The 27000-nt window shown below is 35.3% G+C and overlaps 1 protein-coding gene across 2 annotated transcripts in view; it reads right to left on the bottom strand.

Moving 5' to 3' along the window:
* The window catches only part of EMC2 (ER membrane protein complex subunit 2), a 44248-nt gene that overhangs the window by 6074 nt on the left and 11174 nt on the right, over positions 1 to 27000 (bottom strand). The window contains exons 4-11 of one of the 2 annotated variants that reach the window (XR_015257730.1): positions 24020 to 24105; positions 21149 to 21206; positions 10208 to 10293; positions 9983 to 10042; positions 7453 to 7534; positions 6203 to 6313; positions 3679 to 3783; positions 1212 to 1393 (exon numbers count right to left, since the gene is read on the bottom strand). Coding sequence is in view for 1 of the 2 variants with exons in the window: in XM_086741165.1 (XP_086597291.1) it covers positions 3679 to 3783; positions 6203 to 6313; positions 7453 to 7534; positions 9983 to 10042; positions 10208 to 10293; positions 21149 to 21206; positions 24020 to 24105 (588 nt within the window). In the remaining variant the exon portion in view is untranslated. The remainder of the gene's footprint in view (positions 1 to 1211; positions 1394 to 3678; positions 3784 to 6202; positions 6314 to 7452; positions 7535 to 9982; positions 10043 to 10207; positions 10294 to 21148; positions 21207 to 24019; positions 24106 to 27000) is intronic. The other variant, XM_086741165.1, reaches the window with a different exon arrangement.

Genomic DNA, 27000 nt, shown 5'->3' with positions numbered 1-27000 from the left:
CAATAAGCCAGTTTCCCAGTGATAAGGCAAAACTAAGTCTAAATAATAATAAGAAACTTACAATAATTCTTAGAATAATGAATACTTCTCTAACATCTGAAATAAGAGATTAAAACTAAATATATATATTTTTTTTAATTCAACTAAATTTGAGTGGCCTAGAGAATAATGACTTCTTTTTAAGAGCATGTGTTAGCAGCCAGGAATTTCAGCTCCACACAACAGCCCTACCTACAAAACCTTTCTGTCTTCCTTCAAAAGTGTACATTTCTCCTAGATTAGGCGTAGATGAGAAGAACTAATCAGCACAGAGGCTCACATATTTAACATCAAAACAAGTATATTAACCAAATGAAGTGTCAAATATCTGTGCTTTTCAGAAAATTATTTAATTCAACTATTCTTTATCATTGTATTTTCCTGTAAAGAAACTGCTGTACAGTCTAATCAACTGATGAAAGCAAAGTTTTATTTTAACACTCAAGGATTGTTTTCTTTAAATTACAATAAACTAAAAAGTTCCTCTGATTTCATAGTGTAATGCACAGGAAAAGCAAAAACAAAATGCCAAAACCAAGTGTGTGAATGAGAGAATAAATTGAAAGAAGGGGACCAGTAAAAATATTTCAAGCAAATGGCATATAAAATTAAAAAAAAAAATGCAACTATAGCCAGTGCTGACTTTGAAAAAATAAAGGCAGTTTTCCAAAATTACTGAGCAAACTGCTGGTAATTCAAGTTCAAATCCAGACTGAAAATGGGGAAAGATCTCACTGCAAGACAATTGCTCTAAAGTAACTTCTTGAATTAATAACTTCATATTTTAAAGTCACAAATTCATGTAATTTGTCTAGGCACCCAAGTCAGGATTCTAAATGCATCTTATTCTCTAGAATATGAGTACAGGAAAAATCACATTTAACAGTATAAGAAGGTTCAACTAATAAAACAAGTCAATGCCAACCTCAATAAGCTCTTAAGGCTCTTACTACACTTTAAAAAGTGCTTTGGATAATGCAAGGAAAGAGGGGAGGATTTACAGAGATAATGTAAGTATTTGGCTTAAAAACCGCCTACACAACGCTCCACTAATGGAGGAATGCTCTAAGGGTTTCCACTGGCAGAAGCAACCAAAGTCTGATCCTTAACGTCCAAAAGATGACAATTTCCAACCGCTCAATACACTAAGAGAGCAACAAATCAATACTGACTCACAGGGGAAACTGCCACCTACTACGCCACCAAACATCATTTGCTGTAGCAGTTGGATGTTGTCAGTCTCTGACATAAACACTGGAGTGGACAAACCCTTCTGCAGTCATGTAAGAAGCACAGCAGGGTTGGGCTTGGGCAGCTCTCTCCAGTGTAGTCACCAGAGCTTCTTGTGGTACTTCTGTGAAGAGGAAGGGGGTGTTCACACCATGGGCTCAACAAATCCTAGCTTGAAAACTCACGTTTTCTGTACAGCTAAATTCCTCCTATGATTCCAGTCAGATACGGTGTTCGTTACTTTATGTCCTAAAGAGCTAAAATGAGCAGCTGAAGTATGCAATGTATCACAGAAGTATGAAGTCACAGAGAAGTTATGACATGTGTTTTAAATATATGTTAGTTATGATCTGTTCTGGTGAGCATCAACCAAAAACGCTTAATATAGGATCCAAAAGAGCTTCACAGAAACATTGGAATTGTATTTTTCAGTTAAAAAAAAAAAAAAACAAAAACAAAACCCTAAAAAACCCCTAGGCACCCAGAACTGCCCCCAACACCACCACCAGTCCCAATACCAGTTACATTTTGTTAGAGATATTGTGATGTTAACAGAAAGCCACGTGGAGGGGAAGGCAAGCTTATCTGGCTGTGAGTCAAGTAATACAAACTGTCATAATTAAACTTTCATTATATTTAGAACCAGAAGATGTCTATTTCTAGGTCTTCATCTTGGTATGCTGCCATTCCACAGCCAACACTAGTTTTACATTTCCATCTTAACGCACCCTGAAAGAGGCTGTTTCCCAGAAGTGCTAACGGGTCTCTTCTGGTGCTTTGAACTGGAAATTTCAGCTGTAATATTCACTTAAAACATGTGTTCAAAACCCCTCTAATCTAAGCAGTTCATTTTATTAAGATGTAAAACAGAATAATAGCTTTCACTCAAAATTCACACATCTTTTAAAACCCTTTTTGTTCTATAAATGTTCAATCCACTGTGTACTCCATTCTTCAAGGGGAGCTAGGGTTTTTTGTTCTGTTCTGTTGTTTTTTTTTTTTCCAAAACCTGCAATACTTGAGTTTTCCATCAATATTGTGCTTACAGGAATCTCAGACATACTAAATTCAAAAGAAGTCCTGCTTATTTATGGGGAATCAGATAAAGCTGGTAATTCGTACACACCTTACTCTCACGAACAGGTAAAGGGTTTATTAATGAAAAGCAGGGAGTAATTTAAACAGCAAAACACAGAAATAAACTTTAGGCACACAAGTATAAAATGCTTAATTATGTCCTCAGGGATACAATATTCTTCACTGTAAAGTACAGTCAGAAGCTACAGGGCCAATCAGGGGAAATGTAAAATACTTCAAAGTTGTAATACATCAAAAACACATCAGCCATAAGAAGCTGCACTCTTGGCAATGAATTGATATACAGTGTATTAAAAAAAAAAATCTACACTGGCCATAAAAGAAAATCCTAATTTAATTCCATAATGGATGGAGCTGGTCAAAAGGCCATTCGGAGTATTAACTGTGAAACAGTAGCAGCAAGAGAAAAATTAAATATTAGGTTCTAATACTGAAATATTACAAACAGAAAGGAGCATTACATGTATATATAGTCTTTGCATTTAATATCAACATTGTGTTTAGAAAAAGTTCTGGGGAGAACTAGACAGCGTGATGTTGATGTTCAAGATTACTTATACATAAACTTTGACTGGTAGATCATTAAAAACAGCTGCAAGGGAGTCAACAGACAAACTATGTTTGGGATGCACAGACAGCAGAACCTATGAGCTAAAACCTGTCTTCATTCATAGTTATAGAAAATCGAGAGGCTTACAATACAAAAGCCAATATAGATGTTTATCCATAACTTTTCAAATAGCTGAGAAGACTCCTAATGACTTGAGTAAGCCTTGATTGTGGCCTACAACGCCTACATTTTCACAACTCAACAGGCATTTTTCTATAAAACTATGCAAAACCAAATGCAGTCACAATTACTAAGGCAATTATTAAGAACACCATTAAATATTATTTTGAAAGGTCAGAATAAACTGAAATAAAATAAAATTTTAGAATTTTCATTTGTTTTCTAGTAAAATAGAAGTAGATGACCAAGTCACTCTAAGGATTAAGACATACCAAGTTTTATTAAAATACTTATCTGTAGAACTGAGTCTTGGAGATCAACACTACACTAGTGTACATTCAGTTAATGTTAGTAGAAAAAAATCTGTTTAAAGCTAACAAGTAAATAATACTAATTAATAACTGTAAAATATCAATCTTACATTAATTAAAGCTTCCAAGAAATCAAACAGAATGCAAAAAAATCCAAGAATATTATTCCGATTTACATGTTGTATCTAACCTCTTGAACAGCAGTTGATAGAAGTGCAGAAAAGAACTACAGAGCATGTTAAGAGTATCATAAAACAATTATGTACTAACCTGGTATGCTCTATTTATTTGGTTAGCTGCCCAGCTGGCATATTTCATATTATCTTTTTTCATTTTTGCACTTGCTTTTGGATTGGAAGCAATATGGCTGGCAGACTAGGAATACAAAAATAAAAACAGTGTAACTGTAAAATGTATGTGCATGAAATAAACTGAGAACATTCAGCACCTTTGCATTCAGAGTCCCAGCAGAGTAATAGTGGAATAAGAGAAAAAAAATAAAAAGTTACTGGTCAACAGCATCCAACTAAGGATTAGCTGAACTTTTTAAACAACTGTTAGTTTTAATTAAAGCTAAATTGGACTTCAGTTCAGTTGTGTACCAAGTTAAGAACCAAACCTGGACATGATAAGCTAATCCAATTTGCTTTTCCTAAAGTAAGAGTTATGAATTAGTTTTCCCCATTCAATTTGTTACCAGAGACAATATAAAATACATCAGTTGTGTGCCCAGACTGCCATTAAAAACATGACATTTTCCCTGTGCCATCAGAAAATACATTTTAAAAGCAGGTAAGACTCTGTACAACATAAACTAAGGCGATCTTCACCTGAAAAAAAAAAAAATATTACTTAAGAACTGAACTCATCTCAGAGACTTTTCCATTTACACAAATAAATCCACTTTGCGAGGAACCATTGCTACGCCCTCCCAGGACATCTTTCTGAGTGTGAAAGTACTTGAATGCAAAGAACCACAGAACCCTACCCTCACTCATTAATTAAGAGCCTCCAGAGAAGATTTTAAAAAGGAGCACAGAAGCAAATGTCTACATGTATACTACATTTAAAACTCAAATAACATTCTCTTACAGTTATTAACCTGAAACTACCTCCAGAAATGAGAAAGGCGTGTCATTGTCAAAGAAGCAGCCTTCACAAACTCAGGAACACATTCTCTGAAGCCATGTCTGCTCGAACTGAATTAGTGATCTAGTACAGGGTCAGGGTTCTAAGATGAGGCATCATTCTCTCTGGTTTCCTGAATTCAACGAAGTACTGACCAGTTTCCCCAGCAAATAGGGCTGAAAGCCTTTGTGAAGCGTTATGGACATTCTTTGGGGAACTACAAACACTGGGCATGTCTATCAAATACAAAAGCAGCAGCCACAGCAAAACCAGATCCTAAAGACTGGAAAGAGCATTGCAAAGAAATTCGGAGCCAAAGGGTAGATATAGAAGCAGCGATGGCAAGCTGTGCTTGCAAAAACCACCTAATGAAACATAACAGCAGCCAGTTGAGCAAATCTGAAGAACTGGAACAGAGCATACATGCATTTTTTTTTGCAGTAATGACCTTGTATTATGCAAATCACAGTTTTTGCGTATGACTTTCAGGCACTGCCAAAAGAAAAAGTTTCTCACATGCTTGGGTCTTATTAGCTCAAGGTTGCCAGCCAGACCGTCAGAGAAAACAGGCTCTAAATCTACTTCACAGACTGAAAATAACAGACAAGATGTAAGATCTGACAGAGGACAAGCCAAGATTGGCCGTAATAAACCCCCAGGTCTGTTCTGGAGCCGATGCAGAAGTCTATATGCATACACACCTTAAAAATCAGTTTAGGCCAATAAACAGATTTGCTATAAAACTTACTCCTAACAAGCTAAATGACGTAAGGAACAGCAAGAAGTCAGTCTTTTCTCCTTCTTGAACACACAATCACCAACCCAAGAATCTCTGCAGATGGGCTAGGAAGATTAGGTCCAAGTCTGTCTTAAAGGTGATGCCTAACAAGTTCTTGAAAGGAAGCTCCTATTGCCTGGTATTTACAGCAAGTCTCAAAGTTACCTGCCTGATGCAACTCTGAAAACCGCCTCCCTCCCAAGAGACAAAATGTTGGCCTAGAATTCTTTAAAAAATAGATATATATGGAACCTTTCTGGTTTTGTCCCTAAAAGGATCTTTTAAAAGAAGATCTATGATCTAAAGAAAAATCTTTAATAGAGACCTCAGAATCTTTGGAGAAACTGAAGAACTAGAGCCAGTACATGCTTCCCATAGTTACTGTAGTCACAGCCACATTCAAGTCAACAACGCTGTGCAAACTAAAGACTCATTTTGAAATGAAAGCAGAAAATTGTATTTAGAAACTGGAGTGAGAAAAAAAAAAACAAAGAAAAAAAACCCAGGCTGGTTAAAAAAAAAAAAATAAAGAAGGCAAAAAAAAAAAAGCAGTCATCATACTGTGCTGGTACTCTTCAGCAGTTCATTGTGCTTTATACAGCAGTATGACCTTAAATCTTTTTTCAAGAAGTTTCCTTTATGTGCCAGTAATCGTAATTCTTTGGAAAACATAGGCAAGACTTAAAAATTAAGAGCACTTCAAGTAAGAAGTACTTACTGATATAAAATCGTCCATACTCAGTATTTTAAGACAGTGTTAATAATCTGAGCTGTTAAGTTAAACCAAAAAAAAAAAGAAAAACCAAACAACTCCAAATCAGCAAACGGTAAAGGACAATATATATGCACAAAAACATATTCAAAATTATAACATATAATCATCCTTACCATGTAAAGTCCAAACAAAGCTCTCATATTTCTGTTATTAAGCTTCAGTGCTTGTGCAAAATACTTTCTTGATAGCTCAAGGTTTTCAAGCCCCCCTTGAGTGTATTTAACCTGTAAAAATTATAAGCTTTTGAAACTTGCATATGTCATCCATACCTCAGGCGTTCATTCTTGCACAAAGATACTACGAAACTTCATATCAGGTTTGTTTCACATGATATTTCAAATCACGTGAGTCCTACCAAAGGCCAAATACTGGCTTGGGAGAAATCTGAGCCCTTTTCAATGTATCAATTTAAAAATATTTAACTATATGAGGAAAAAAACAGCATTAATTAATTTATTGCTACAAGAATAAAAAGTTACTATTTCGCACCTATACATACTTACAACCTTGGGATAGTCTCTTATGAAAAGGAATACAAACTTTAAATCTGACGCTAAATTCTGACTGCTACAAATCCATACTAACTCTATATTCCTTCAGCGTAGCATTACATCAGTACACAAAACAACACAATGCATTTCATTATCTATTCAACTGCAAAATAGCACATAAAATTTAGAAGATCACTGCATTGTTTTTGTATTCATTTTGCCTGTTATTCGATCAACTAAAGGAGGGATAAATACTACAAGACATGCTTCACAGTCTTTCTACCAGAAAGTTATTTCGACTTTCAAGTTTTCATGTTAACCCAATTTTATCTACACTAACACAACAAATTAAGTCCATTCTAAGCAGCTGAAAGAGTAATTTAGGAAAAAAATTATATGCATCTGAAAAAAGAGCGCAAATGGCTAAAAACCTTGAGCTAAAACTTCTAACGGCCCTCTCTCTCCCCAGTGCTCTTTTAAGCAAAATTTCCTATGTGAATTCCAAGATCTGGCTCCACAATAACAGTCAATATATCATAACCCTCCTAGGCAGCATTGTTGTGGAAAAGTTTAAATTCTCATGTACTTAATTTGGAAAGCGCATAAACACTTCAACAAGAATAGCTCATATAAAATAAATTTTTATCTTCAATAATTCCTGCCCTTACTCTTATATTTAGCTTAGTCACACTGAGTAAGAAAACAGTTTTCTTAGCATGTTAAGTTCTATGAGATGTTAACATTCTTTGTGTACTCTCTTAAAGCTCCTAGGGAAAAATTAAAGAAAACATTTTTATTCCCTTTTCATCAGTTCAGTAAGATAAAAACAGAGCATGTATTCAAACATAATTGATTTTTCTGAAAATACTTACTTCAGCATATTGCTGACAATATAAGTGGTTGTGTGGATTAGTCATCATAAGCTCCTCTAAGCAGAAGGCTGCCTTTGCATAGCTGAGGAATACGAAAAACAGTGACAAATGAAATAAGAGTATACAGCTCTTCAGTTTTTTAACAGCATAATAAAATAAGTTACTTTTCCCCCCATAACTTCACATGATTCACAATTAATAAAAATGTTTTATTTTTAAATGATGTTTGAAACCTCAAGTTATTATTTTTACACCACAGATAGTGAAAAACATACAAAATGTAATAGTCTAGGTATATATGGAACAGTTCACAGAAAGCATCTCATATACTCATTTCTTATTAGTAAGTGCTATTTCATATCAACAAGAATGATGAGTAGAAACAGACATTAGGTACTAGAAGACATTTAACTCAGACTAAAAAAGTTCATGTTTTACTACAAGAAAATTCAGCTACCTGAGGATTTACAAAACAAACTACAGATCGGACTACTTACACTGTCAGTTAATTTTATCTCCTCACAGTACACTACAGAAGACAGATTGAAAAATCATACTAAGAACAGTTCTAAAAATCAAACAGTCCAAATCTATATATGAAAATAGCATCATACCAGTCCAAATGGGCAAGTTATCATTGCAAAAGTAAAGATTAGTACTTGTTCTTTATATGAAAGCTTTCAGAAAGTATAAAGAAGTCAAGCTCAAAATGTAGGTTTATTCAATTGTAAAAATCTTGGCTTCATAATTTTTCAACTAATAGGGTTTCCTGCAGAATTTGCATCTTCTACTGCTGCACAGAGTTTACATAACAGGTTTCCAAAATTCAGAGATGTAATATTTATGACAGTGTGGGTAGATACTTAATATCAGGGTAAAAGCAAGTTAGCAATTATGAGACAATCTTATATAATATAATCTGTAAAATGTATTTCTTAAGATTAACATATTGTGATGTTTCCTGTGCATATTATGCTAGACATGTATGTATTTCAAATATTAATTTGGAGACAAAACGACAGCCACCTCATTCTCCAAAAGCAGAAGTCACAGTACTCATAATGGAACACAGCATAGAACTGAAGACTACATAGACTTGTACATCTAAGTGTGTTTATTAATAACCGTAATACCACGTTGATTTCACAAGTGAGACTAAATTTGTGACACTGAAAACAAGTTGATGAACTATTTCCTTTTCTTAAAATTAACTTTTAGTTGCTTTCTAGCCAAAAATCCAATTTTTCCCCATTTAATCATCAAAATAATAATAATAATGATGCTCAAAAAAGTACAGTGAGCACAGTCAATTTTTTCATTGAACTACAGAAAGTTCTACATATATTTTTTTAATTAGAATTACAGACCAAGACAAACACAAGCAAAAGCAATTTCTTTCTCAGGTGTTATTACACAATTTTGTAACAAAGATTATAGCAAAAAAAAAAAAAAAAGTAATGGAATACATACGTTTGCACCACTTTGTCATTCACTTCTATACCAACAGACTTAACAAGCTTAAATACCTTTCTAACAATTTAAAAAAATAGCTATTTTCTTGGAAAAGTGACTGGTGAATTTCCCAAAACAAATGGAAATCTGGGTATCGAAATTCTAGCTTACTCCTTAAGTCAGCATATGAAAGAATTTAATAATTATTCTCTTTGAACGGGATGGAAGGAGAGGTGAGAGGGGACCAATTTTTTTCATCACAGTGAGAATGGCTATTTCTTCCTTGAGAATTTGATTCTTTTACTACTCTAGAAAGGAAGGAAGGAAATAATGTGATATAATTCAGGCTGGGCTGAAGAACTAAAGGAGGGGAAAAAAAGATATGCCTTCGGGTGGAGGTTGGAATTAATGCTGTGATATTAGAAAACTTGAGCTAAGGCTTTGAGCTAATCCTCTCACACTGGGATTTCCTCCTGTTACTACAGCAATAAAAAAAAGCTAACAAAAACATTATATATCAAATAAGCAAGTTACTACAACATTCAGCATTCTTGATTGCATTGGGTTTTGTGCCTAGGTGATCAGATGCCTCTAACTCTGGATCCATACTTTTTCATTTGTGTTTTTTTTTTTTTTTTAAAGGTTACTAAAGGTTCTTGCAGAGGAAAGCTAAAAGAAAATCAGAATATCAGCTGCTGTGATCAACTGATTTTAGAAGTAAAGAATTTAAAACCTGTAACTAGTAAAAACATCACTTTATGTTCCCATTTATGGGAAATAAGTGCTGTTCCCTGCTACACATAAACCACTAATTTTAAATACTGGATTTAAAAAAATGACTGAAACGTACAGATAATTAATTAAACTGTTTTTCTGTTTTAAAATCAAATGCCTTCTTAAAGCATTTGGTAGTCAAATAAGGTTGGTAATTATTTCTTGTTGATGCCTGTTATATTGAAAATGAGACTGCATACTTTCTAACACTAGTCCTTCAAAAAAAAAAATCACTGAGGTCATTGACTTACACAGAGTAGGTTTCAATTTAACAGTTTTTATGTGGACTTAGCAAACAACTTACTCATGTTCATTGATGTAAAGTTCTGCAAGTTCATGCCAAGCTTCCTGGTCTCCAACAAATCTGTATAGACAAGAGAGGTAAAAAGGAAAAAAAGAAAGAATGTGCAAGGGATTCTGTAAATGACCAGCATGGAAGCAAAAGCGTAAATCAAATGCAAATTCCATTTTAATTAAAAAGATTTATCAGAATAGCAAAACACAATCCGTATTCTTGTAAAACACTCACTGTTCCAGATACTCATTCAGCTCTCGGATGGCCTCAAGACTTTTCCCCTGGGCTTTTCGAATGGCAATCTTACGCTTTCTTGCTGCCTACGGGTTGACATTAATAAAGGATTAAGGTCTCATAATTCCCTGAGTTTCTGTAAAGAAAGCAATTTGACTGTGCAAATTATTATCTCAATACCAGTGAAATTCCACTGCAGAGCAACTGCTAGGGTGAAGTTTATAAACATACCCTATGACATCCCACTGAGAGACTGAAAACCTCTTCTTACAATCACATTATGTATGCTTTTCTTCAGAGGCACAAACTGTATGCATTATTTCATTCAAATAAATGACTGTCCAGATTCTGATAATTACAAACCAGCAGGGGATGCTAATCTTCAGCCATTTCAAAGACCCCCACCTTGTCATTCACAAGATCCATGACTACAGAGGAGAGATGGTGACTGAGTCTTAGAGAATCCCACAGATGCATCTTGGTTGCCACTGTATAAATATGGCTTTCAGCCATTTTTAAAGATTCTTGTTGGAGTCCTAAATGCCATCTTTAATTAGTGTTGAATGCACACCAATTTCATAAACAAGTCTTTCATCACTCTTGAAGCACAAAGTAGGCTCTTCAATATAAAGGGAATACAAAAAAAAAATTTCAATGGCATAACTGAGCAATACTTTGATGTGTGGGTGGAAAATATATTTCAACATAAACAATACAAAAATGAGTTATAAGAACTATAATGTATTTAAATTTTGAACTCCATAAAAGTTGTTATAGTCCACCAGGAGAAAAAAACACACAGAATTTTAATGGTTGATCATTCTGCATTTCAATTCAATATCACAGTTTCTGAAGTTTGTTGGTTACAGTTCTCTAAAAGCAGTTTTCAGACCTCTAGGAGCTGTGACAACATACACTTTAAGTGTAATTCTAAACAACTGACATCTTCCCAGCAGTCTGACAGCGTTTGGAGCAAACAGCACTACACCTCAGCCAGTCTGAAAGTCATCAGATCAGGAATCTGACAGAATGAAAGTAAACCCAAATTCCAGCGTAATATGCCTCAAAGAACGAACACCATCAGCCTCCTGCCTTGCCTGTAACTCCTGGTGATCACAACCACTGCAGTCAGACACGAGAAGACAGATGGTCTGGTGTGCATGATGTGTCTGCGTGCACACACGCACTTATAAACCAGTTCTACATGAGATAGTATTAACGAAAAAAAAAAAAACCTAACTTTTCCAGTAACAAAGTCCCACTGCTTATTCCCCTCTCACCTCCCACCCCAATTTGTATCTTATAAAGAGGTGATACAGTTGAGCATCACCTTACAGAAGCTATGACAGCACAGGAACAGACAACTCTTCAACAAAAACTTAAAAAGATTTTAACCTTTGAATTTAACATAGCACAGAGATTAGTTTCTTCATGATGTACCTTTCTAAGATCACAGTCACACATACCCCAGAAGAGTTCTTGTATTTTTACAGTATTTTAAACATAACTAGTCTCTTAAATAATTTATTTTCCTCTGATCATCATTTGAACAAATTTATTGCTTCTGGAGGAAAAGGAGAGTGTAACATTTAATTAAACTAGTTCAAGCTACCAAAACTGCATACCTGCAAAGGCTTTTAACACTAACTGCAGGTTTATTCTTTTGTTTGAATTCTTCCCCTTAACCTCCTACAGAAACATACATTCAATGAAAATTCAGTGAAAATGACTCAAGTAAGGAAAAAATATTTCACTCTTCTGCTTAAAAGACAAGGCATAGGCAGAGAGAAAATTAATCAGAATGCTCAAGACACAAATTAGGACACAGGCAGTGTGGTGGTTTTACCCACAGTCATTTTATTTTCCACTGCTGCTTTGTCAAACTGCAACCTGTGAAGTCACATTCATCATTCTACTTTTACGGGGAAACATTTGGCTAAAAGCCATAACCGACTTTGGAAATTTTAACTGCTGACCACATTTATCACTGTAACAATAATACATACTGTTTATTTTGATTCTGAGTTTTTAAAATAAAGATAGCAGTGTAATTAAACTTATTTTTAAATATAAAAAGAATAATCCCACGTTTAATATATTGTCACTATTATTAAACAAAACAAACAAAAATGTGCTCTCTAACACATTTTATGAAGAGGTCTCAAAGCACTTTCAAGCAGGTCACTACCCTTGCTACGGTGGGAACACCAGGGTAGTGTTAAACTCACTGCCAAGGGCTGATATTATTCACAGCCCAGTGACCCACCCTCCGAGCCCAAAACCTGAAAGCGGGGATAACAGCATGCACAGCCAAAAGGCTGTTATTTTCAAAATTTATAGAAAAAACAATCAAGTGACTGAACTGATCAAAACTAAACTGCTTGAGAACTGAAATAATCTGTTTAATATATAAAATCATAAGATCAGTCAATGCCTCTGACAATTTAATTTGCAATGGGAAACAGGAACAGTCTACATAAGCCACCCTCCTTTTTTGCTTCTAATGCAACTCCTTCAATTGCATGCAAGTAAGTCCTCCAAAAGAGTCTGGAAACAGATTTTCTCCATGGTTGCTTTATTTCTTAACCACGGCACTGCCAAATAACATAAATCACTGTAACCTCAATACATTAATTTATGAAAAGCTACAACTATTTCTAGTCACAAATATAAATTGATGCTTACCTACAAGCACATCATCTAATGCAATCACATCATGAGACTAAAAGGATTAGACATAATTAACATGTTCTGATGGGAGTACTGAGGAGTAAAATGAACTACATATACATCTGACGAGATTTATTTGCTTCTAACTTGCATCAAATCGCAATATTTCTTCAAAATCACACTGTTTCTTATTTGAAAAAAAAAGTAGCATTTAAAACATTCTTTTTAATCCATCTTCCTTATCACCAAAAATAAAGCAGCATTTGGACTTGAAATCTGCACTCTCTTCACCCTCAAATAAACTTTCAAAAAAGCCAGGATAAGTCAGTTTATTTACGGAGAACTCTTAGTTTACGAAAAAGAGGCCCAGACACTCAAAACAGTGCTGACATTCAAAGGATGAACAAAATGTTGTATAGTAGCATAGAATTTTTGAAAGCCTCTTTAAAATCACTGGGAAGAAGTCAGTGAGGATGTAGGGGTTTAAGCAACTACCAACATTTTTCAACCACATAAAAGTATGAAATGCATGTTCTGAATGCACTGCCAAGAGACATACACATAGGTGTTCAGTAGATCTTAAGTACTCAGATCTATGATTCCTAGTTCCTCTCCCATCTGACATTCTAGCTTTTCTTTGAATCACGAAGACTATCAGTTAGTGGTTGTTTTTTTTTTAATAAAAACTGAAATTCAATATGAGTCCAGTAGTCAATGCTTTAAGAAAAACATACACGAAAAGTCTGCACTAAAACCAACACATGGACCATTCTGCGTGCTGTAAAAACGCAGAATGTATGGTTTATTTTGGTTTATATTGTCCCTGAGTCTCTATTTACCTCCCTGCGTCTATCAGCTTCCTTCTCAGTGAGCTGGGGCTCACACTCCGTATCTTTACTGAGCATCCTGATGGAAGCAGAATAACTAAAGACAATTTATATACAGCAACATTTTTAATTTATTTCCATCAAATTAAACAAAACGTTTGCACAGAACCACTGCCAACACTAATAACCACTTTACCACACAAAAGCCAGTCATTTTATAAGGAAAGGCAGACTCCCACCAATTCTACAGAAGCTTTACCTAGCATTTACTTCACACATCTGATTTATTATCTGCCTTAGTATCAGCTGATACAAGAAAACCAGGCCACTTCACATCTTTTATTACATTTCAGGGCTTTGTTTTGTAAAAATGTCATATTTCAAAACACAAGCTCATTTTTAAGGGACCTGTCGCAAGATACTAGAAAACTGCAGAATGCAAAGTACAAATTTGTTCAATCATTAGTTTTAAGTCCACTAAGAACAGTCATGAGAAATCTATTTTTAACTACAAGGTTTGAGATTATTTTGAAATCTATGAAGCATACTAAATAGTTGTAATAACTTCGTTAACAAAGATAGAAAAATAACATTCAAGAGTTACATTTTGGTTCTTTGCATCACAACAGCAAGATTTTTAAGAACAAATCTGTTACAAAAGTGAACTCAATCTCCTTTCTCCTTCCACCCTAAATCAAAAGGAAAAGACAAAAATTTCAGTACTGCAACAAGATCTACAGTGTTTGACCATGCAGAACCTACGACATGGAATTCCCCCTATCAGTTTTCCAGAGTTTAAAACAAAATGTTGGAATGGATATTGGCAGATTCTGTAAATTCAGCATTCTTAATGGAAAGATATATGCCATCTTAAAGAAATACTTATACTGTAATCAGTATCATACGGACTAGGGTACATCAGTATGTCACATACTGATTAAACAGTGACCCTTTCCAAGCTATGTCTTTTAAAGACTAATAATCCCCAATCTGGCACAAGAACTAATCTTCCATTTGTCATGATTCTTTTTAATTAGCATTAAGTAGACTCAAAGTGAAGTGAGAATTTGAACATTTATCAATTTCTGCATTTGATTAGTAAAACATACCAAGAGAGAATCTAAGATTGTTCTAAATTTCATGGTTGCAAAGGAAGTATTAGTAGGAGAATTTTCAGGGACTAATACCTCTAAAAAGGAACAATTTCATATCTGTATAATTGCTGCAGCATTAAACAAATTACATTTCGCATCTTAAAAAGAAATTATTTTTAAAATTTGTTTTTATCAAGGACTTGACATTTTAGAAAATGTGCATTTGGTCTAAGAGTTTGATACAGTAAAATAATTTCCTTCAAACTGCAATATGAAATTCAAAACAGAAGTGTAAACAACTACAAAAAAAGGCAAAGGGAAGGAATTATACAGATGTAAAAAAAAAAAAAAAAGCACATAATCTGAAGACAACCACAGTAACGAACATAATCTTATCAGACTTAGGATTTCTTCATAGTTAACCACTGAAGACAGTTACATAAGGCCAAATTTTGCAAATTAATTTATACAGGTACTCTGAGCTGCTGAATTGAAGCTGCTCCTTTAGAGATAATGTCAAAGCGCAAGTAGCAATGGTGAACACAAGTTTTTACAATATTTTAGGGTCAATCCCATAAAGTCTAACAACAGCACACAACAAATTGGTAGAAACTATAAAGGCTAAAAAGCTAAAGCCTGGCATTTAATCTAGATAAAGGGTTGCGTATAGGGTAAAACAATACAAATTTAATGTACACAGCAAAGGTCTCCTTCCTAACTAGGCAAATTCAGGGACGTTGGAGTTACGATAAACAGTTTATAAAACGTCAGTTCCAATGTTCAGAAGAGGTCTTAAACAACACTGTGATGCTGGAATTCTCAGAAAAGAATACAGAACAGACACATCAGTGGCATCAATTGGCCACTGCATAATTCCATAAAGCTCTTGCATTTTTAAGGCTGACTACAGTTCTGTCCTCTCCTTCCTCACTCAAATATAGGAAAAAAAAAAAAAATAAAACCAACCAAAAAACCAAACAGAAAGGACACTCAGAACAGCAGCAGGGTTTCAGGGCACAGAATGGCAATACGAACTGCTGGACAGATTAGAACTTCTCAGCTTAGAGGGAAGAAAAATGCAAAAGATCCCTAAAATCACAAGCATGCATAAAGCGAACAGAAAACAACTGCTGACTGTAACAGACAAATTAGGAGTATCAAAATTGCTAGACTGAAGGTCTGAGGAAGGAAAAAGAAAAAAAAAAAAACCAACATTTGCTCACTGTATGAATAAATGATGAAATTTCATTCCCGAAAGAGATGTAGATACACGCAACAAAATTTATACAAGTTCAAAAAGCAGTTAAAAAAAATCAATGCATAAATTTCATTAAGAGCTATTAAAAACAGTTGCCACTTCTGGCACAGGAAAACCGTAACATGAAGATGAATGGAAATTGGCAGAAGAGACCCGAGCATACTGTATGACTGCCCTGTTTTCATACACTTCTCACAGTATCTGCTATTGGTCACTGTCAGAAATAGGACAAGTAAAATGGACTTTGGGCATGACTCCAGCATAGCTGTTCTTATGTTGTCAAATACTTAATTTCAAGCGACAAAATCTTCACCAACATTTGGAAGTGCTGAATTCACAAAAGTAAAACACAGGAAAAATGCTGGAATGCACTCTGCTCTCTCACTTCACCAATCATGACTGAACAAGAAGTAAAAACAACCTAGCAAAGGTAAATGATGCTCTAACTGTCAAAGGAAGAAAACATTTTTTTACGATCCATGTAGTGCATTCCCAGCTTAATCATCCATTCTCCTTGGGGACTATCTGAAGCAGCAGCTGCAGCTCTTCACGCCTCTCACCAACTCCAGCCTGCCTTAAATACAGTGCCAAGCTTTCTTTTTCAACTCCCTTTAAAAGTACCACCACATAAACTTAAGTTTAGGACTACTTGTGTCTTTCCTGACAGTGCTAGCAACATATTTAATGAAACATAGACATGTAATCTCAGAAAATTCCCTGTTAGCAGATACTTCATTTGGTGAGGAATTTTCCTTTTTGAAACTTAAAGCATGCTGTAGATAAATGTACAAATCTGCAAGAAGTCAGTGGGACATCTCTTGTCTTTTCAAAATGAATGCACGGCTACTGCAGGAGTTTAAAGCATTATCACTGTTCAGATGATAAACACATATCCAACGCTCAGACTTAGTACTCATTACTCTCATGTTATCTGACAGAGAAAAGGAACTGGGAAAAAAAGTTACCTGTACCATCAAGATGGTAGTAATGCACAATGATAGAAAGAGACGCTAGGGAGAATGAACTCAGATATTCATGGTATATGATCACTGCCTATGTACAGGATACTAAGCACTAAGATTTTGCTTTGATTCTTCCTCGTATCTGGATTCCCACATGTCTTCAGCCACCTCTTGTGCCTCTTCTGAAACATGTCCAGTTTGGCTAGAAAAATAATCTCAAAATAGTACAGGAAAGTGTAACTTCATATAACCACGTTGTTGACCATACACTTGTTCCTGCCCAGTCCCGTAAATAACAGTTGTTAGTGAAGTATTTTACGAATCCTGAAAGACAACTGCTCCACGCAGAACACTATATTATTCTGAAATGTCTGGTTTTAATTCTTCATTCACACAATTATATTATTAGACCCATTAAGTTAATGAGATTATCCACATGCCCTAAGCTAAGCAAGCCCACAGTGTACTTACTGTTGTGTTAAAAGCATAGTTGAAAAAACTGTAAGAAAAATATGAGACAAATTATCCCAATCTAGACATCATCTCTTCTGTGGATTAGAATTAAGGCAGAACTTTGTGCCTTATCTTACTTTCCCCCAGTGTTCACCAGGTGCTCTGCAATCTTCTTGATGGTTGATCTGAAGAATCAGGAGAAACTGCAGATGCAATAGTATGACAGTGGTGTGGGTTAGACACCAGATTATGTCTTGAACACAGGAACAAAATTTCCTTTCTCATCATCAGTTGTCTTTGCACTCCTGGACAGATCAACTCAAGAAGGGCTCGAAAGCCAAAAATATTTAGCTATCTATTTAAAATAGATTGGACTAAATTCAAATTGTTCCTCAAAGGAAGAATCTTTGCCAGGGTAAAATAACGCAAAAAGGCATTCAACTTAATCTGATACAGACACGTACATAAAGTTGAAAAATTCCTCATTTAATATTAATTACAGAATTGAAATCAATAGCAAAATCACAGAGCTAACCACCTGCTAAGGAATCAAGTGCTAAATAATTTTGCAGAGCTGGGCTTTCATCTACTCTCCTTATGTAAAATGTCAGTACTGTTTCATCTCACATGGCTGCTGTGGAACAAATGAGAGAAAGAAACCATTCAAAATACACAAGCAGCTTACAAATGGAAATAGTAAGAGCCCCATTCCCAGAAATGAGGACTTACGTATCAAATAGAAAATACAGATATATCAATTCCATGCAAATTTCCTACTGAATTTTACACAAGCAATCAATCCAAAACATACCCCCAATGCAGTATCCAGAACACTAATAAAGATACTGAGAACACTCTGAAGATGAACTTAGGATTCAAAATTGCCTAAAGTTTGAACATGGCATGACACTTCATACTACAAAATTATATCAACGTTTAGCCGTTGTATTATCTGAATTTACGAAGCATACATCTAAAGAATAACTACTTACTCCAAAAGACTACCAGTCATTTTAAGGGTGTGCAGCTTCAGGCATTTTTTAAGTAGCATGGTTGAGCATTCAGCCTTATCTCCAGAAGGTATGAGATGTACCTGGGTTTTCTTTAGTGAAAGAACAGAAATTCCATCTTGTAAAACTACCAGCTTAGTTACTTGCAGCATTCAAATGGTATATGCCTTATCATTAGAGCTAAAACAGTTACTGACAAATCTAATACACACCAGGTACTACAGGAAATAAGAAACATTTCACCAGTAGGTCTCAAAGCTCTTTACTGACAGCAGAAAATACAGTGCCTCAAGGCAAAATGCAATTTTATTTTTTTTGAGGGGGAGGAGGGAAGCCCAAGACTTTAATGTTAATACAAATCCCTCTGTTCTGATCTCCTACTCACCCTTCAAGCCATCTGCAGCATGGCTACATATGACCTGACCTCTCCTCTTAACTAACCACCTAACCTTCCATTATCTGTCCCTCTCTCTTTTGGTCCTCACAGTACTACTTCCTTCTCTTTTTACTCAGGTCCTTCTCAATAATTTTTTTTTCCTTCTCCAGCTCATCACTAGAGTTTCCTTCTCCAGCAACTCCAGAAAGAAAGGAGTCTCCCTACTTTCTGCCCCTTTCCCACAGCCCTACAGCCATGCAAGTGGGACTGCAAGGAAGTCCTGCTTAGTCTCTATGGCCTGGTATAGATCATGTTCAATACAAATGGGATTTTAAAAAGACGTATTTAATAAAAATTACAGCAGTCTCTACTGAGAACATGAAGCAAAGATTTTCAAATGCCTGTAACTTATCCAGTTTGGGTGTTCTTCTCACAGTATAATAAAAGCTGCATTCTACCAAGAGGTCTTTTCCTGCTGATATCCAAGGCTTTCCTCCAAAGCAGAGCAGGATAAGGATTTCTCAATGAAACATATTAAAAGGAAAAACAAACAAACAAGTCCTTTCTACCAACCCTACTGAAAAAAAAATCTAAATGTCCCCCTTACTTTGTTCTGAGAAACAGGCTAAGCATTTTATCTGAAGATCTGCAAACAACTCAACCACTATTCGGCATCAGTATAAAGATTTTCAACTGGATGCTACATTAAATTTCAAATAATAAAAAAAGTACCCACAATGGAAAATGTTATGAAACCTTAATAACAGAGTAATCTGCCAGATACAGCTCTAATAAGCTTTCATTTCAACCAAAATGGACAAGAATGGAAAAGGTTCCCATTCTTATCCTATTAAAATGCACACAAGTTGTACTTTTTACAAGAGTCATATTTCACTCACTAAACTCTTTAGAGAAGGGACAGACTCTTACTCAACACCTACATGCTTTGAAAAATGAAACATGATCTCTGAAATGACAACATTAACATTGCTCTATTGTCAAATGAGTCACTTTCAGGAAGTAAGCTCATAGTGAGATAAAACATTGAGAGATGATCACCTTTTAAAAAGTGTACTTTGAATTCTATCCTAGGAAATGAAATAAAATAATTACTGTTAGCTTGATTTTAGAGTTTTGCACGTAACAAAACCTCATCTGAAAGTGTAAACATCCATTACATAACTTGAGTTCAAAGTTCACTTTTCATAACGAAAATATCTGCTAGGTGTCTAAAAAAAACAATTTTTTTTTTAAAGTTTTTTCCATGCTTCTATTTGAAACTGTCAGCTGATGCAAAGTATGATTTTTACATGACTCGTGTGAACAAATGTCTATGTTTCACTCACAGCACTTGCCAAAACATTTAATGTATATAAGCAACTCCATGTGTCAGCAAACCAGAAGAAATTGCTATAAGGAACAGTGAGTGCCAAGACAAACTCAGCAAGTTCCTTTTTTAAAATTTTGAAATATTTATTTTCCTACAGCAGCCACATGTGTACATGGAAATAATTAACAGGTAAAAGATACAAAGAAATCCACACATGACAATTTATCAAAACCTTCTATTTAACTTACACTCTTCACACGCAAAGCTTCTCCAACCTATTCTATAGTTATACAACAAGAAACCTTTGCTTCACAGTCAACACTTCACTTCTGTTCTCAGATCTTAAGAAATCTAATCGATCATGCAGCTGTTCTAATATTTACATCTTATGTTTCAAAATATTACCATTTTACGGATCTTTATGATTTTGTTAAGGAGGAAATCCAAATTAGGTAATAGGCATGCGTATTACTTATTTAAAAATATCATTTTCTTTTATAAAACTACCCAACAAACCACTCAGATGACATTAGCCATGCTGAAAAAGTCAAAGAGTCAACTGCCAAAAATGCACATTTCAAAGATCTGTGGTCCACAGAAGTCATTGTAATATGGTGCTCCATTTTCCACTGGCTTCAGCAAAAAGTGACAAAACGCACACCTAGGTGTTCTTGTGGCTTCACTGTAGATGAGTTCCATCTTGTTTTAACATGACTCTGAAGATTTAGTGTCTCTGAAACTCTTTGGACTGTACACTGATAAAATTCATCAACCTTCACTGCAGGCAGCTATGCATCTTGTGCTCAAAATTCTACTCAAAAACACTACAGACTTTCAAAGGACAATTGCAGATCACCTACATTTGTCTCACAGAACACAGTTTCCACAGTGAAACCAACAAAAAGTAATCACAATTTCAAACAATAAACCACTGCAGTTCAGAAAAATATTTTAAACTTACTGTGTTAGTTGAATCTTCTTGCAAAATTCTATCATATAACTGGATAGCATCATCATACCTGTTTAAAGAAATAATTTGCATTTATTTCCACTAAGACAGAACTCCTGACTTTTTAACTATCCTTGTAATAGTTGTTAACCCTCCTGCACTTTTCATACTGAATATACTTAAGCAAACTATATTTGTACAAAATTCTCTTGAGTGAGTGCTAAATATGAACTGCAGTATTTTACATTACAAGTTAAAAAAAAAAAAAAAGTATTTTATGTTACAAGTTAAAAAAATACATGGTAATTGCTTCATGGAACACTGTTTCAGCAACAACTTAGATATTTTACACACAATTTCTTACTCTCCTGTCTGTTCCCTCTTTTTCTGTACCCCATATGTCTAATCAACACATCCCAACTTTCACCTGTCCCAAGAAACAGAAACCTTCAAATGTGAAAGGTCATCCAAAATAATTACTTTTCACTTTACTGTTGTAATTTAAAACTTCATGTAAGTTTCTTCTGTTATGATTTTATAAAGTATAAGCAGCCGCATACAGTAAACTGGTAGGATTCACACAAGAGTTAACGCCTAGACTATACTATAAATCCCGAAAGAAAATGTTTTCCACCACCACTACATAGGTTTTATTAATTAATTCTGCTCAAAACAGGTTACTCAAGCTGCTATAAATATTTTTAACCTTCTGGGAAACAGATCTGTGTGTTCAGCCAGTGTGACCCACACTGGACAAATGAAATAATTAAATTCAAAACACATTTGACTTCACAGCTGTTGTGCTATCACCACATAACGAGGGCACACTTTGTGTCTTCTTATATAGCTTGACAAGTAGTTTTTCAGAGGTACTACTGATTGCTGTTAATGCTTCACATCCCCTTCTCACCTTGGATACCCGTTTACATACTCTCACTGCTCCCTAAGCACTGCTGTCAGTATAGCTCAGCTGTCCAGTCCAGTTACGATAAGATATGAGAACAAATGTGAAAGGAAGCACAAAAGCAGAAATAAGTAGACGGTGACTGCTACAGACTGCAGCAGGTGTGCTGTAAAATGCTGTATTCATGTTCTCTGTTAGTTGCTACTTTATCAAATATGTTTTACAGGACTGAACATGATGGCCACAATCCCAGCTTTACAGGGTGAAGTTCCAGAATACTATTCTTTTGATTAGAAATGTCTACAAGGATGTCTCAGTCTACAGCGATGTTCTTCACTGTTTCCTCTTACTGCTGGGGAAGGCAGGATCCTTTCTAGATCCTAGAAGTCCCTTAGAATTTAACAAGAAGCTCACTTCTTCAATTGAAAACGTGATCCCCCCAGCCTAAGTCTCCCCAGGCTTCATTTATAGTCAGTGGAGAGAGACAGGCTTCTCCAGGGCACGGCTTTAAGCACCTGTAGATCATTTCCTGTTCAAGACAACCTAGAGCTGAAGTCTCTTTCTTCTTTGACTTCTGGAGAAAATCTATGAAGACAGAACCTCAGCTTTTGTTAACGCCTCTGCTCCCCTGATATTCCAATTGTATAGAACTAACCTAACAGAAATATTTTATCAAGAATTTTTATGAGCACTTTCAGAAAACTGGCTCAACAGCACTTCATTGCTGAAACAATACATAATGTTTCTGCAGCAGCCATCTTCCACAAAGATCTGTTCACATGCAACAACGTCTTCAGTGTAGTCACATAAGCCTGAACAGAATTATGACCTTTTCCACTTCTGAATAGGTTTCAGGAAGGCGGGAAATCTGCTGCCATTCTCTTACTGTCCTCCTACCATATATCAAATGAAGACAGAGAGAGAACTAAGTTTAACAGAAATTCTGCATGAATGTGTATTTGATATAAAGTAAGTGTGAAATGTGGAACATCTAGTTGCCCTGAGACTGCTCCTGTGGTTGTGGAGTCCAGTTATCCACTCTTTTTGATTCAAGCAATGGGCACTCATTGGTGGCTTATATCAAGTAACCTTTTCAAAGTTATTTTTGCAGTAAGGTAGCGGATGATGAACATCTGCTAAATAAATAATTGTTTTTAAAAAGCATTTAGGGTTTACTCCTAAGTTCTAATTACTTTGTATCAAGAAGGCCCACAGGCTTCAAATCTCTCCAACTCTGTATGCAAAGTATGGCATGGAACAGATTTGCTAGCATTCAAAGGCGCTGGAAGCCCTTCTCAACACCCAAGGCAAGTGTTTTAGAACAGAATGTTGATATCGAGGACGCATCAAAGCAGAAAGGCAGACAATAAAGGTCAACCTAGAGCCCTCAGGTCATTCATCCTGGAAAGCTGTAAAGTTTGAAGCTGTTAATAAGTATTTAATTAGTATGTTACAAACCTTCTGTAGGATATTTCAAAATGGTAAGCCTGATTTTTAGGTTCTGTCATTCTATGCCATATGTTTTTCGAGTTGTTTCTGTAACAAATTCTATAGATCTAATCCTTTTTAAGTTCTACTGGATTTATCCACACTCAGAAAACAAGGGAAAAGAGCTACATTCTGCAGGAATTAGGAGGAGAACAACAAAGGCAAAAAAACGTTGGTACTGATTTTCATATGCTGCTCTAGCTCTGTGAGATGAAACATACACCTCACAGACTTCACCAAAAAAAGTGCCTAGTGTTTGACTGTATAATGACTTATACTTTTTAATCTATTAAGTCTTATGGGAAGATTCACAGTACATGCAAAAATACAACTAAAATGTCTAAACATATATGATCATGCACACCATTATTTTCTATAAAAAAACTGCTCAGCATTGGTTTGCCATGTTTTTACAGTGCCTGAATGTCTTTTTAAGAAATAGCAAGCACCTTTCCAGACAGAAAGTATACTTTTTTCAATTCAGGTTTTACCTTTCCATAGCTTCAAATCGCATTCCAGTTAATCGTTTAACTCTGTGACTCCCAGGGAACTGCCGCCTTAGTTCCTGAAGACAAAACTACACAAATAAAACAAAAAAAACCCTATTGTGAATATAATTATCTACAGAGAAGCTGGAATAAAAAAAACAAGCAAGTCCTCTTGGCTGATAATTCAACAATCTGAAATGGCACTTCTGAGTAAAATACCAATTTTTAAAATAAGCAATAAAATTTATTGATAAAGAGAGCTCAGAAATTCAGGCTTTGCCTGTTAGAAGACTAACTCTAAGAAATATCTTCCAAACAGTTTGTTAAGATTGTCAGGCCTTCCTGGAAATAGTTATTTGTCTAGGAAATCAAACTCACCTACTAAAATAGTTCTGACACTGTGAAAACTTGAAGTCTACTTAGTTGCTCATAATAACACAAGACAGTAAAAAACAAAATAAAGTCATTAAGAGCTTACGCGATACTTCTTTAATAAATGGATATCTCACAATGAAACAAACAGTGCTAATACTATGCTCTGTGTTTATTTTAAAAATAAAATTTAGAAATCCAAAGAAAATGTTTGTCACTGGCTTGGGTAGAGCCTGCTGGCCAAAGAGGCACAGCTTCTAACTACTGAAATCAATGAGACACCTGGGCTGGATAAAAGGAATTTATCACAGGCAGATTTCTCTGGATTAGCAAAAAAGGATGTTTGGTAGAGTGACTGAGTCACAACTTCCCCCAGCAAACTAACTCTAACCATATCACGAATGTGGCTAGATAGCATTACAAAGTTCATGGCTGACTCATTACGGTGGGAGGCAGGACAGTGCCCATGCTCTCAAAAAGACCAGTGGTTTGAATCACATTAAAAGCTTCACACAGAACACTCCTTTTCCAGGCATTTATTTATACAACTCAGCTTATAAACTTGTTCCTCAAACCTAAGCTTCTAGCAGAGGCCTGTCTTCATAATCTGCACCATCTCATCACATCCACTGAACAAAGGAAAAATACAGAAACAAATCAGTAAAAGTTAGTAGGTTCCCTCTCTTCTTCTGTAAATAAACAGGTTGCTAGAGCACAGCAAACAGAAACATTCACATCTCTTACAGATGCAAAAAAATAGAGAAGAAAGGAAAAAGAAATCAAAGTAGTAATGCTTAGCCTCAAGTAAGCTCAGAATATTTCCATCATGATCATCTCAGTTTCCAGTGAACCAAGATCTCAATACAATTTCACATAGCAAGACTCAGGTTTAGTACAGAAAGAGTTTAAGGGCACTTTCAGTGATGTCAAGATGAACTGTTGCTGCTTTGGGCAACAAATTGTCATTAAAAACTACATGTACTTAGCAGCCTGTCTGAACTAATCTGTGACCATTCTTAAGAGATAGGAAAACTTACATAAAACTCTAGGGAAGTAGTTTTACCCCAGCTTCTGTACACATAACCTTCTACATTTTAAGAAGAACTTTTGCAGACAATAAATTCACCCAGTGATCTGGAAATCCTGAAGGACAGTGATTTTCAGTATAAAAACATGCACTGCTTTTCTCCAATAAAATTTTTAAATGACAAAAATTGTAACATTTGTAATAAGATTAAACTCCACAATCTGCAGATGGACTTTTACATCTAGAAAAACGCCATCGACGACATAAAAAAAGCTGATGAATTAGCACTCAAGTTCAGGAGGACTACAAGACCAGAACTGTTCACGTTAGATCTGAGTATATGATCATTATTCAACCAAATACAGCAGCCATAAGGCCAAAATAAACTCCTGCAGATTAAGATATCAGACACAATAAAGGGACATGAAAAGTTGTGAGACAGTAACGAACAATTTTTGGCAACATTTATCACAACAAAAGCGCATGAACAAACTACACTAGCTAAATCTTCAAAACGTTCTTGACTCGGTAGCACTGAATGTCCTCTTTTTAAATTTAACCTGTAATCCTCATAATCATTTATGCTACTGAAGACTGTTTCTGCACTATGTCAATAATCTACTTTTGAGATTCTCTCAGAAATTCAGCAGTTACAATGGCAAATCTCATTTGTATGGGAAACTTCAATTTGCAGTTAACTTGCTTTCTGATTGTTTTTAATCACATAGGTTTTTCATTTTAGAGGTCTGACAAAGGCAAAGAAATATAAACCCGGACTTGAGTATGTAAAACTGCAAGTGCCTGCCAACAGTAGGTGATTTCACTAAAACGTGGGTGAAAGGACTGGCTGATTGCAGAAGGGGCAGGCATCATCCATAGTCACTTTGTGTAGGACAGAGTGGACAACAATAAAAAGAGGAAAGAAAAAGAAAAGACAAAAGTCAGATAAATTACTCTGAAAATAATCTCAGCCTTCTCACTTGGAGCAGATGAGACCTATCCCTCTAAGCAAAATGCATCACAGCTGTCAAAAGCTCACTGCTAAAAAACAGAAGTTCCAAAGCTGTTTGTCTACTTTGGGGCTACAGCTGTAGCAAAAAGCTACATATGATGTTGACTTGTTGGAATTAACTACTCATTATAAATCAATCAAATTAAAAAAAAAAATTAAAAGAACAACTAAGCTTCCCCCCATCCTTTTAGCCTCCTTTCTGAGCTGCATATAAAATGTTGCACTCCTTCATGTCAAGCAATATTCTTTAGAGGGCACAGAAACTGAAATTTAAAAATCCCTGCCAGAGTTACTAAAAACAAATAAGTGTTTCAAAACTGATCTTTCAACACTGGCTCCCTCAACAATTTTGTGAAGTCTTCCTGAAAATAAAGACCAAAACTGTTTTAGATATACATCAGAAGACAGAAATATATTTATTCAAGCAGTAACTCTGTTTGCTTTTGTTTAAACAGACATCTTACTACAACGGTATTTTCTTCTGAGGAACAAAAGAAAGGGAAGTTCAGTGGGTTCACGACAAGTTCAGAGTGTTATGCTGTATTTTCCAGTGTACTCCATTTTACTATATAC

The sequence above is a fragment of the Chlamydotis macqueenii genome, chromosome 2 (genome assembly GCF_036417535.1).
Source record: "Chlamydotis macqueenii isolate bChlMac1 chromosome 2, bChlMac1.mat, whole genome shotgun sequence".
NCBI lineage: Eukaryota > Metazoa > Chordata > Aves > Otidiformes > Otididae > Chlamydotis > Chlamydotis macqueenii.
This window is presented reverse-complemented; position numbering and strand designations above follow the sequence as displayed.